Source organism: Pezoporus flaviventris, unplaced genomic scaffold (assembly GCF_033815535.1).
Source record: "Pezoporus flaviventris isolate CSIRO_AGI_PZ_B2104156 unplaced genomic scaffold, CSIRO_AGI_Pfla_v1 ptg000007l, whole genome shotgun sequence".
Taxonomy (NCBI): domain Eukaryota; kingdom Metazoa; phylum Chordata; class Aves; order Psittaciformes; family Psittacidae; genus Pezoporus; species Pezoporus flaviventris.
In genome coordinates, this window is record NW_026892555.1 from 4,786,437 (window position 1) to 4,798,538 (window position 12,102).

Consider the following 12,102-nt stretch of genomic DNA (forward strand, 5'->3'; position numbering starts at 1 on the left):
GCAGGTGGGGCAGGATGGGTGCAGTTTCACAGCCCTTCTTCAGTCAAGAATCAGTGCTACAGCTTTTCTCCTTGACACAGCTTCTTCTTACCTTCCTTGGGACTACTGCCATTGCTTCTTACTCTGTGGATCCCTGCAGTTGCCTTTTCAATCTTCATTTCTTCTTCTCATCATGCTCACCCTGCTCCCATTTCCTGTTAGTGCTTTTTAGCTTTCTGTGTCTTTACCAGGCCACTTTGGATTTGGGATGCTCTGTGAGTGCCAAACGGGGGCTATGTTTTAGTCATCATCATGTTATCACATTACCTAGGCAGCCAGTTAGTGACCTAGGGAGCTTACTGCACACACACAGAACTACAGCAGTCTCTGCTCCAGAGGATTTAGAATCCAAAAATAACACAGGAGATTGAAAAAGGATGAAGTCAGATGGATGAGAAAGGAGAAACAATGAGGCAGTGTTGGTCAGCAGAACAGACAGTCATCTCCATCAGTATCTTTCTCTGTCATTAAAATGAATCCTCTCCCTTTCATAAAGCTTATTATAGGAAGTATTTCCTTGTGCTGTACATGAATCCATTTATTTGCAGCCATGTCTGGAAACACACCAATTTGTTTCACAATGTGACAAGCCAATATGTTATTTGGGAAAAAAAAAAAGAGAAGCAGGAAAGGTTATCACGGCAATCAGGGTTTCTTTTCCACTTTCACCATTGCTGACTTGTAATGAGAAGGTAAAACCTGCCAGGAACCTTCCCCTTTTGCATCTACTATTTGACAGTTCCTATCCCAATCCACAGTGCATTCATGCTTAGCACTGCAAGCAGCAATGTTGCCCAGCCCCTGAAATCTCTTTGGGCTAATTGCAGTCTCAAAAGCCCTGTGTTTTATGCCTGTCCATTGGTGCTCACTTTACACAAGACAGGCTTAAAATAGAGACAAGATTTACTCTAAGAAGAAAAAAGGGGACATGTTCTGAATTAGAAGGCTAGGGGCAAAGCTGTGAAAGAAAAGGTTAAAATAAAAGTAAAAAAAAACATTATCAGAAGTGTATGTGAAATGGTCCTGTATCATGAACTGCTATTTAAACTGCCTTGATCTGTAAGAAGAAGGGATACTTGGGTAGAATATCACAAGAGATAAGGCAGACATGTTTTAAATTGAATCTGGAAATAAAGGCTGTCTGTTGCTTGTATTCCCATGTTTGAGCAGAATGACCACCTCACTGTTTCCCTGTCATTGCCCATCACAACATTTCCACTCTGTAACATCAATTTATAAACCATGCCAGGCCAAAACAGCCGCTGAACACACCTCCTGTCACTCTGTAAGTGTCGCTTCATTTTCATCTTTTCAACAGGGATCCCACATAGCTTATTAATAATGCAAGCATATGGTGTTGGCAGTCTGCTTTTCTAAGTGACTTTGTTCTTCCTTTCCTTGTCAGTTTTGGGAATCCTGCTGCTACAGTGAAATTTCCCAGTTCCAATATACCTGTAAATGCATGCTCTGGAAAAGAGATGTTGGAGAAACTCTAGTGTCTGTCTCATTTCTGTCCTAAGGGTCCCAAAGGAAATAAAGGAGAAAGTGGCAACCCAGGACTACCTGGCTTCATAGGACCCCGAGGACCACCTGTAAGTATGTCTGAGCATGGATTAGACCTATTAGACCTGCTTTTAAATGTTACATTGATGAAGATGGGACATGATCATCTTTAATGAGGTAAAAACACATAAGCAGGAGATGCAGTGATCCTGAAGCCATACATTTTTTGCTTCCAAAGGAAACTGGACTGCAAAACCAGCATTTACATATAGCCAAACATCCTTAATCTCATTTACTGTCCTGGTACCTGTCAGTCAGCACTGCTGATGTGTGCATTCATTGGAGTGTTTCAATAGTCAACTTCATATGGGTATGGCGTATTTAGGTTCTCAGACTATATCTCTACTTGAACCCTAAATGAGGTAAATGGGGAAATTTTAAGTGCGGATGATAATACAGCTATTTCTGACATTTGCTATTCCAAGCAAAACTCTTTTGTTACCAGCAATGGACGTACATTGCAATTAAAGTGTTCCTGTATCTCCCAAACTGATCTACAGTAATAATTACACACCTGAAAAGATCACAGCCTTGAAATCCTATCTCTTTAGCCCTTCCAAGGCAAGTAAAATGTGTTTCACTGCACTAGAAGGATGGAAAGGGTGAATGTTAGGTAAATAGTTTTATTTCTCGCTCTGTTGTAACTTACGAGATTTAAAAGGTTTTCATGTGAATCTGGCAGAGTGGAATCTTCCACAGGATGATTCTCTTTTCTTTGTTCATTTTTTATGGTTGGAAAGGGAGTTTTGTGGTGAAAAGAAGAGAAAGAAATATTTCTCTGGAAAATTATTTTAAATCTGCAAATGTGGTGGCCATTAAAAACTGAAATGGCCCAAAGGAATGCTCGAGTGAGTGTGATGCTGCCTGATTTGGAGCTGATGTGATCACACGTCTGTGATTGCTTACATTACTTATGCATACATCTATATATGTAAGCACTGCTGAAGATCTTATATGTGTTACCAGCTTATGGGGAAAAATACCTCCTGATGCACATTACAGATATGATCACGTGTGTGAGTTGCAGCAACATTCCAATATCTGAAGAATGCTGGAGAGGGACTCTTCCTCAGAGACTGTAGTGATAGGACAGGGGGTAATAGGTTCAAGCATAAACAGAGAGATTTAGGTTAGATATAAGGCAGAAATGCTTCCCTGTGAGGGTGCTGAGGTGCTGGCACAGGGTGCCCAGAGAAACTGTGGCTGCCCCATCCCTGGCAGTGCTCAAGGCTAGGTAGGACAGGGCTTGGAGCAACCTGCTCTAGTGGAAGGTGTCCCTGCCCATGGCAGGGGGTTGGAACTGGATGAGCCTTAATGTCCCTTCCAACACCAAGGATTCTCTGATTCTATGAGCCTTTCCGTTCATGCTATGGGAAAGTGGGCAGAATTTTGACAGTAATTGGTTTGATGTTTGTTTTGCTTTATTGGTGCACTTCAGGAAAGCAGTGACATTGATTTCATTGAAAGGCTAAAATTCAAATTGTATTGGTTAATTATCTCATTATAAATGCAAAGTATAGAAAAAATCCTAATAATAATTGTTCAAATTGAGGTTTTTTAATACAGTTCTGAAATGCAGGCAAGCTTTCAGGCTCAAACTTGCTTTATCACGGACTCAGTATGCATTACCTCAGCTAGCGTAATACAAGATGATACCTCTACTTACAAAATTGATTTCCTTTACATGTTATGGGTGAAACACTGACAATGCTTAAGCTAAACCAGCCCAAGTAAAGTGTGTGAAGCTTTGTGAAATGTCTGTAAGAAAGAGGAACAAAATGTATTGAAAGAAGGAGCACACTTTCAAGGAAACATCTGTCCTGCACTCATTTGGTTTGATATAAATTCATGTTATTTACATTTACACAGTGTGCAGCTTTACTAAAAAAATCTTTCTAAATAGTAGGATGTGTCTTTCCAGGAATGACCTATAGCAGTGGGTTAAGGATAAATCACCCAAACATGCTGCTCTGTAGCAGAAACCTTGACCTCTAAACAGAAAGCAAGACTGGTAGTTATTAGGTAGGGCTTTTTCTGTTCCAACTCCTTGCAACGGGTGCTAAATTCATTCTCTGTATCTCTCTCTCAGGGAGAGCCAGGAGAGAAGGGTCCTCCTGGAAAAGAGGTAAGTTAAATTCCCAATTGTTTCAAAGTAAGGCTGGTGTTTTGGGTCTAAAACATCAAGAATGTGACCTAGGTTGCAACAAATTATTTTTTTTCTTGAATAGTTGATACTTGAGAGCAAATGGGGAGCTCTCAGGAATCTGTGGGACTGACAAAGAAATAAGCTTTCCCCAGGTCACAAAAATCACTGCAATGGCATGTGCTTTATTATTTACTGTTATTATGTATAGCTCTTTAAATCTCACCCTGATTTTGTTGCAGGGTGCACCAGGGAAAACAGGGGAAACTGGCTCCAAAGGAGAGAGGGTAGGTTGAAGAATGTTATTAGTTATTTCATTAGGTTGAAATAAAGAGAGCTATTTTGACTTAGGGGAAGGGGTCATTCAAGAGAGAAGTGTGTCCTGTAGGGATCTTTCACTCTTCCCACCTTCCCAGTCCTCTCTTTAATCATTCTATGTCAGTAATAATTTGTGGATCATTTGTAATGCACCAGATGTTGTATTCAGTAACTTTGCAAGCTCAGCTGTTCCTATTTTGCTGTGCTTGGTAGTGAGAAGTTTGCCTTTTATTTTGTGGTGGTAATGCTGTTTGGTTTTCACTTTAGGGAGAGCCAGGAATCAAAGGTGAAAAAGGCCCTCAAGGAGAAAAAGGCCCTCCAGGTGATCCTGGGATACCTGGTCACAAAGGCCATCCAGGACTGATGGGTCCCCACGGACCCCCGGGAGACACTGGGCAGGTTGGACCTCCTGGTCCTCCAGGACAACCAGGATTTCCAGGACCAAGGGTAAGATTGACAGAAAAGGGCTTTGTACAGTACGTGTATCACATATATGGTGTGTGATCAGAAAAGTACATAAGATTACAGTAAGGCTCATAGGAACCAGAGCAAGTGTGTGTTAGGATGGGGAGGCACTGTTTCCATCTCTTGATACTACAACACATCTCAGGGAACCGTCATGGGGATTGAACTTCAGGAGAGCTAAGCAATATCAACCTATAGCCAGGGCAGCCATTCCTTGGCATCTTATACCCCTAAAAGCCTAAATCAGATTCTTGTTACTATGGTCATGGGTCTGAAAAAGCTTCTTTCTATAATGATTTTAAACATTAAGCGTTTCATACAGAGACTTTATGCCTTCCCCTGCTGCTGGTTGTTATGAGAGACAGAACGCTGAGCTGTGGAAAGGTCACTGCTCTATTCCTGGAAATCCTGGAGCCAGCTCATCAGAATTCAAAAAATCCTATTTTACTTTAATATTCTCTCTCTCTTTTTTTTTTTTTGTCTCTAACGGGAAACAGTCTCACTACTGAGACTGCCTTAGGGAAATGTATCTAGAAGAATGAGAAATACTACCAGCATTAGTGAAGCCATTATGCCTATCCTGAGAATGAATTTGAGATCGTCTCAGAGGGAAATAAAGAGTGAAATAATCTCTGCTGTAAAAACTGGGTAAATTTTAGACAAAGCATTTCTTTGTGTGTCTCAACAACATAGCGATTTAATGAAATCCGGTGATGATTATAGGCACTTGGTGCAACCAATAAAGTTACAACTTGAAAAGATAATTTGTACGCCTTCAAAGTACATTCCACAATCGTGTTTGATAGCTGGGATATTCACTAAGAGCCATTGCAAATGGTTAGTGCTTAATGACAGAATTGTTTCTTTTGTCATCAACAAACATATCTTTTTCTCATGCAAAATTTGTGTTGGGAAGAAGTCAGCAAATAGACCAACTCTATACTTCTCAGCAGTATATTACTGATTGAAATTGAAATGTTTGTATTTAATAAAAGCTACATTTCTTAATGAAGAGTAATTTCTGATTCAGAAGACGTCACTAGTTCTTTATAAATATAAAGGACACAGACTGCACCCTTGTATGTTAAAAGGATAGGTGCGAGGGAAAAACACTTTCATGCAAGTAACTCATACACAAAAAAATACAGCCTATTTTTGAAACTGGAAGAAATTCAAAGAATAATTTAAGCCAAAAAGAAAATACATATTTCGAGTGAAGCATCTCACTTTACAGTTTACAGAGGAAAGCATTTGATCTTGCTGGTTCAAAATGGTTTATTTTTTACATATAGCTAAATCTTTTCTTTCCAGTTTATGCAAAGAAAAAAGTCTGGTTACCCTAAAACTACTTTTTTATTTCATTAGAAAGCCACAACCTGGAAAATTCTGCTTCCACCTACCAAAAATGCTTTCCTTGTGTTTTTTCAATTGCATCATTCAGACTTGTTCACATTACTTTGAGTTCTGACAGCTTTTACAGCAACATCAAACAAAAGAGTTGAGAGTCAGGCTGAAAGAGGCTGGGTAGGGTACCAAGGCCAGGCAGCCACATCCTCCCTTTCCCTTCAACAGCCTGAAATCAGGCAGAACCTTGTACTCTGTACTCATTTAGAATAGGTATCATGTGCATAAACTGTTTGCTGTTCCCTGAGATAAAACATCCAGTGCAAGTGTTTGTAGCAAGTCTAGATACCCACCTTAAGTACCTTGGGGGCATGCATGCTTTTCTCTGCAAGGAAATATGCAGTGCTGAAGAAGGAGGTAGGCTTTCTATTATGATCTAGTAGGGCAGAGGACATCTCCTGATTTGATTTCTACTGCTTCTCCTATTAGTCTTTAGGAGGGAGATTTTCTCTAGGAAGGAGGTGGTGCCAGTGCCCAACTATGCCTCTGACCAGGCTCCCCTCTTGCACCACTGATCCCATGGCTTGCCAGCAGATTGGGAATTGTGGATGTTTTGAGTTCCTTTACATACATCTTTCAGACAATCCCTATAGTCCTATGTATGCTGTGGCTAATGAAATGCAACCCACTAAACCCATTATGGAGGGCTTAATTTGCACATCCCCTGGCTGTGATTATTATGTCTTGCTATTGCTGTCATTATTACTCCCTAGGGGGAGTCCCCATCTCTAGAGACTTTGAGAAGGCTCATCCAGGAGGAGTTAGACAAGCAGCTTGATGGTAAGTAATCAGCTCTGGGAATCCTGAAAATGTATCTGAGAGTGTGAAAGACGCTCTCCATAGCTGTGGTGGCACCCGAACCCCTCCTGCTTATGGAGGGCAATGTTGCAACAAGCCTGACTGGAGGGAGGAATGTGTAAAATGGAATGTGCTTAGCAAGCTTTACCAATCCCCAAGCTTGATGTTCCAAGCAATAGCACAGGGGTTTTCTCCCTTATTCAGGCCAAGGCCATTGCCTGTGCTAAGCACCTTATGTCTTTGCTACCAAAACAGCTTTGCTGCAGACACATTCCTGCAGATGCCTGGGAATTATGAGGCAGTAGCACAAGAGAAGATACAAATTCAAACAGCTTAATCTGGGGACCTGGAAGGGAAAGTAATTGTAGTAGAGCATAAACTTGCTTTTGAGGTCCCAGCTGGAGGAGAAATGTTCTGATTTCTGGATGTGGCACTCATCAATGTGAGAAAAGGGGGCAGAATGGCAATGGGCTACTGCCCCTCTCAAGGCACATGAATTTCAGGCTGCTACTGACCCCATCTACAGTGAAACACAGAGCTGCGTTGCTTCTTGAAGAAGCTGACACATAGCTGCAGGCATTTTCCCATGCTGAAGATCATGGTTCAATGGAGTGATTTATTTCAAGGGTTTTATTTACACACTCTCACACTTCAAATTCCATGCCAATCTAAAAGCATTCAAGATTGTGGATCAATGAAAGGCAGATAGAAAATCCTTCTCTGTTCTGTCGGATGTTTTTGTGATGCTGAGTATGTCTTAAGAGCTCTCTAGGCTGTTCGGGGTCTTAATATGGAAGTGGCAAGCAGTGTGCCTGCTTGGAAATTGGAGAATATGCTGACACAGGGAGCTGCCTTAGTTAAGTTTCTGACTTCACAGCCAGAGATGGGTACATTAGCTTTAACCCCACGTGTTACATCCGAGAAAAAGGAAAGTAAGCTTTCTCCTTACAAAGCAGACATGTAGTATCTTTTTCTGTGTAGCAGAAGCAGTGGAAATAGGCTTTTCTTTTCAGAGCAGCAGTGATTCCAGTTTGACACAAATCCACTGGCTGCACAGCTAAAGGAGGAGACATTTCAGATCCTTGGTGAACAAGGAGCAGAGGATGAGAGAATTGTTTAGGGTTAAGTATGAAATCTAGTAGATGCTTAAAGTTATTGAGAAATTAGGTTTAATTAATATAGAGAGGCTTATGGAGTCACCATGGGGGCTTATGGGGAAGGATTGTATGTGGACAGCAAATGGGTGGCCCTGAAAAATTGACCTGTGACAGTACTTGGACTTTATGGGGCCACTGGTTCTGTCGCTCCATCTCTTAGAGCACTGATCTTCTAGTCTAACAAACCCATTTCCCACTCTTCACAGCAAAGTTAGCCTATCTCCTGGCTCAGATACAGCCTGCACATGTCAAAGTGTCCCATGGCAGACCAGGACCTCCTGGTCCCCCCGGGAAGGAAGGACTCCCAGGAAGAACTGGCCCTCCAGGAGAGCCTGGCCGGCCTGGACAGACTGGGTCTGAAGGGCCACCTGGACCTATTGGTCCCAAAGGTAAGAGAAATTTGGTGTGTTTGAGCAGTGTGATAAAGGGATATGTCTGCTGCACTTTGGCATCAACATCTCCTTTTAGTAGCATCTAAGTGATCCTCAGATGGATGACTTTGAAGCAGTCTCAGTCTGTTGAACCAGAGGCGGTGAATGCGACCAGCAGTTGCTGGTGTGTTCCACCTCTGGTCAGAACTGAAGCGGGGCATGTCTTCATTCCCACTTAATGTCCCATCTCTGAGGACTGGCCATAATTAGGAACTATGTTTAGCAAATATATTGGTTTCAGTGTGGATGGAAGACCAGTGGTAGTAGTATTAAATTCTGCTCATCAGTTCATTGTTTTTCTTTCCCTCTCTATAGGAGAAAGAGGAGCAAAGGGTGATAAAGGAGACACTGGTGTTGGCCAGCGAGGGGAAATAGGTCCTCCAGGAATTCCAGGTGTGTTTATTCAGACAATCCCACAAAACACATCACTCAGAACTGCTACAAGGACACAGGTCTCTGCTATATTAGCATCACAGAATCACAGAATGGTTTGGGCTGGAAAGGACCTTAAGATCATTCAGTTCCAACCCCCCTGCCATGGGCAGGGACACCTCACACTAGACCATGTTGCCCAAGGCTCTGTCCAACCTGGCCTTGATCACTGTCAGGGATGGAGCGTTCACCACTTTCTCTGGGCAATGTGTGCCTGTGCCTCACCACCACCCTGACAGTAAAGAACTTCCTTATATCTAACCTGAACTTCGCCTGTTTAAGTTTGAACCCATCACTCCTTGTCCTATCACTAAAATCCCTGATGAAAAGTCCCCTCTCCAGCATCTGTATGCTGGATACCGTCAGTCAGGATAACATAAACATGGCATACATCATTTCTGTAGAAAGTGCCCCAAGGTGAAGAAATATATCACTAGCATCATATTTAGCCACCTTTATTTCCTTGGATTGAGTGACAGGTATAATGATCCACCTCAGAAACAGCAAGGTTAACTGGCCTTTGGGACAAATCCAGAGTGAAGCTTTAATTACTAGATACACTGTGCAGAGTCCTACCTGCTCTTGCCAGAATCTTGTTGTGACCAAGCTGAACCCAGAGGTTCAGGCAGCTTCAGATGGTATAAAAGGTCATCTCTAACACCTGTGTTTCAGGCACACAGCTTGTGTTTTACCTTTGCTGACAAAGAAGCAGCAAATGTATTTTGTCTGTAATTTGAAATTAGGAATCATTGATCAGTTTTGCCTTCACCCTGCTTTATTTGGGGAGGAAACTATGGGAAGCCTTCCTAAACCCATGGTCTGCATTTGCCATTCTAGCCCTGTATTTCCTTAAAATGACAATGGACCCAGAATGCTTTGTATGAATGAGCTATGTCCCAAAGCTGGCTCTTACCTCAAGCTTTACCATCCTCACCACCTCTCTATGAGGACTATATGTCATTGGGTAGCTGCACAGCTTCAACATGGTGATACAGGAAGAACAGCTATACTGGAGCTGTGCAGCCCAAGGATGCTATAGGGGGTGGAAATCTTTCTTTCAGATGAGATACACTTGTCATATCCTTTTAGATACATGCCAGCCAGACCCATACCTGTGGAAAGTGATGCCCACATCCCTGTTTGGCTTCAAATCTATCTCCTGTGATGCTACGTTGCTGATTACTGCACCCTGCAAGTATCACTCACAAAAGGGCATTTTGGTTTTGTTTTAGGTCTCCCAGGGGAGCCTGGCTATGCCAAAGATGGGATGCCAGGACCACCAGGCCCTCAAGGTGAAGCTGGTGTGCCTGGTCTCAAGGGTCCACAGGGACCTCCAGGAGCTAATGGACAGTGTGACCCCACACAATGTGCTTACTATGCAAGCCTGGCTGCCAGACCTGTCAACATCAAAGGGCCATAGCATGCAGGGGTTATTCCCAGACTTGTCTTTGAAACTTGAATTCATCCCACCTGCCAAGAGCTCTCAGATGCCTTCAACTGTGTTTCTTTCATAGGAGGCCTTCTAAAGCCAACAAATGCTGCCGGTCGGTCAGATTATTTTTATGAATTATAATAATAATAATTATTATTATCTTTGATGTGATATGTGAATTTGTTTTTTGTTTCCTCTAGCATCAGGGCATATTAAAACATTAAAAGTAAGTGAATTTTCCTCTTTTGAAGAGCATATAATACCAATGCATTGTGTAGCTGTTTATGCAAAGCCATTCCAATGTCAACAATTTGTTATCTTGGTTACCTCTTTCCGAAGCTTTACCCCTCACCCTTGAAACTGCAATCAAATCCTGTATCCCATGACATTAACTGTGAGACACAGGTTCATCACAGGCTTGTTGGTGCTTTTTGCCTCTCACATGGAGGCGAGGTAGGTAAAGCCTTGCCAAAGCTGGAAAAGAGGTCTCCAGTATGTTCACCTCACAATGGACAGTTATGAGTTGCCAGTGTGTGTTTCCCAAAAGATCCTTATTAAATGGAATATTCTTCTGCCCATAAATGAATCTGTATACTATTGGAGATCTTTTTAATGGGACCATGTGTGATCTCACACTAAGACCTGAAGAGACCACATAGATGATGTAAACCTCCTTACTGCTCCTTGTGCAAGAACTTCAATACTCAGATGGTTTAGTCCTACCAGATGGAGCTTAAATTCCTTCTGTTGTGGAGATGCATCTGCAAAAAGCTTCCATGATGTCCCCTATCAGCTCAGGGATGCCAAATCCCCCGTTCATTGTCAGTGCACACACCGCTCCCTTCCACTGCTTCACCCAAAAATCAGCCAGAGCAGCACAGGAAGACCCCTGGTGTTAATCTCAGGAAGCCAAGTGTGACCTAACTCACCATTTTGAATGATCCACTACAATAATTTGGCAAGATGATGTTTTAGAGGGTAGGTAAAGAATTGCAGACTGTTTGAGGACGAGGTTGGTCTCTGATGAGAGAGTCAGAGCAAAGAGGTGTTGAGAAACCTGGAGGAAACTGTGTTTGAGGGCAAAAGCAATACATCAGACCCACATCCTTTTCCCCTGTCAGCTAATTGCCAAAATCAACCTGAGAATACAAAGAAAGTAGAGGGGATGGAGTCTGAAAAGCCCAGATTTATGGGCCAGCCAACAAAGCAGCTGCAGCTTCAAAACTCTTCTGTACAAAGCAGTTTGTAGTGAGAGATGAGAGCGATGAACCTGACACAGGCATTTAGTGCTGAATGTGTCTGGAAATCTCATCAGGTCTTTTGGAGACAGCAGAGAGGCACCCTGCCCTGCTGGCACATTCATATGGCATGGTGCTTCCAAGCTGGCTAAGCCAAGCAGAAGCCACAGATGTCTGTAACCATCCCAGAGTCAGACCCTGAGGCTAAAGCCCAGATATAACATTTTGCCAGCCTTGGAGTCTTTTTTTCACCCAGTAGCAGATAAAATTTGCCTCTTCTTTACTGAAAAATGAAATAACATGTTCTCATGTGAGGGTTAAACAAAGTCTTTACTGTGTAGCTCTTAATGGTGCTATTTTTGCTATTTCCTGTGCAAATAAACTCTTTGATTTGATTTTACTGTGTTTCTTGCTATGGAAAGACCAATCAAAGTGAAAAAATGATGTGAAAAGCTTATTGCTTTCAAGTAACTCTCAATGGTATATCTGTTACTGTACTGCATCTTAGGTCAGTTTGCTGTATTTCAGTACTAAGCAAGTCACATATTTAACAGCACCCTTTTTCCTAGTCCAGGCTGAGTGAGGTTTCACCCCTCCGGTGGTGAGGTAAAACAAGGATTGCTTCTGAAGAGAGGTCTGTCAGCATGGCATGAGACATCATTTTGAAAAGATGTGATGGCAA

General features: G+C 42.3%; 1 protein-coding gene across 6 annotated transcripts in view; it reads left to right on the forward strand.

Moving 5' to 3' along the window:
- The window catches only part of COL22A1 (collagen type XXII alpha 1 chain), a 222,257-nt gene extending 210,437 nt beyond the window's left edge, over window positions 1-11,820 (forward strand). For 4 of the 6 annotated variants that reach the window (XM_061447681.1, XM_061447685.1, XM_061447683.1 and 1 more), the window contains 8 exons: window positions 1,560-1,631; window positions 3,692-3,727; window positions 3,988-4,032; window positions 4,331-4,510; window positions 6,646-6,712; window positions 8,094-8,276; window positions 8,634-8,711; window positions 9,983-11,820. In XM_061447681.1, the coding sequence (XP_061303665.1) occupies window positions 1,560-1,631; window positions 3,692-3,727; window positions 3,988-4,032; window positions 4,331-4,510; window positions 6,646-6,712; window positions 8,094-8,276; window positions 8,634-8,711; window positions 9,983-10,170 (849 nt within the window). In that variant the 3' untranslated portion in view covers window positions 10,171-11,820. Of the gene's footprint in view, window positions 1-1,444; window positions 1,632-3,691; window positions 3,728-3,987; window positions 4,033-4,330; window positions 4,511-6,645; window positions 6,713-8,093; window positions 8,277-8,633; window positions 8,712-9,982 lie in introns of those variants that run through there. The other 2 variants (XR_009742416.1, XM_061447684.1) reach the window with 2 other exon arrangements.
- The last annotated feature ends 282 nt before the right edge of the window (window positions 11,821-12,102 follow it).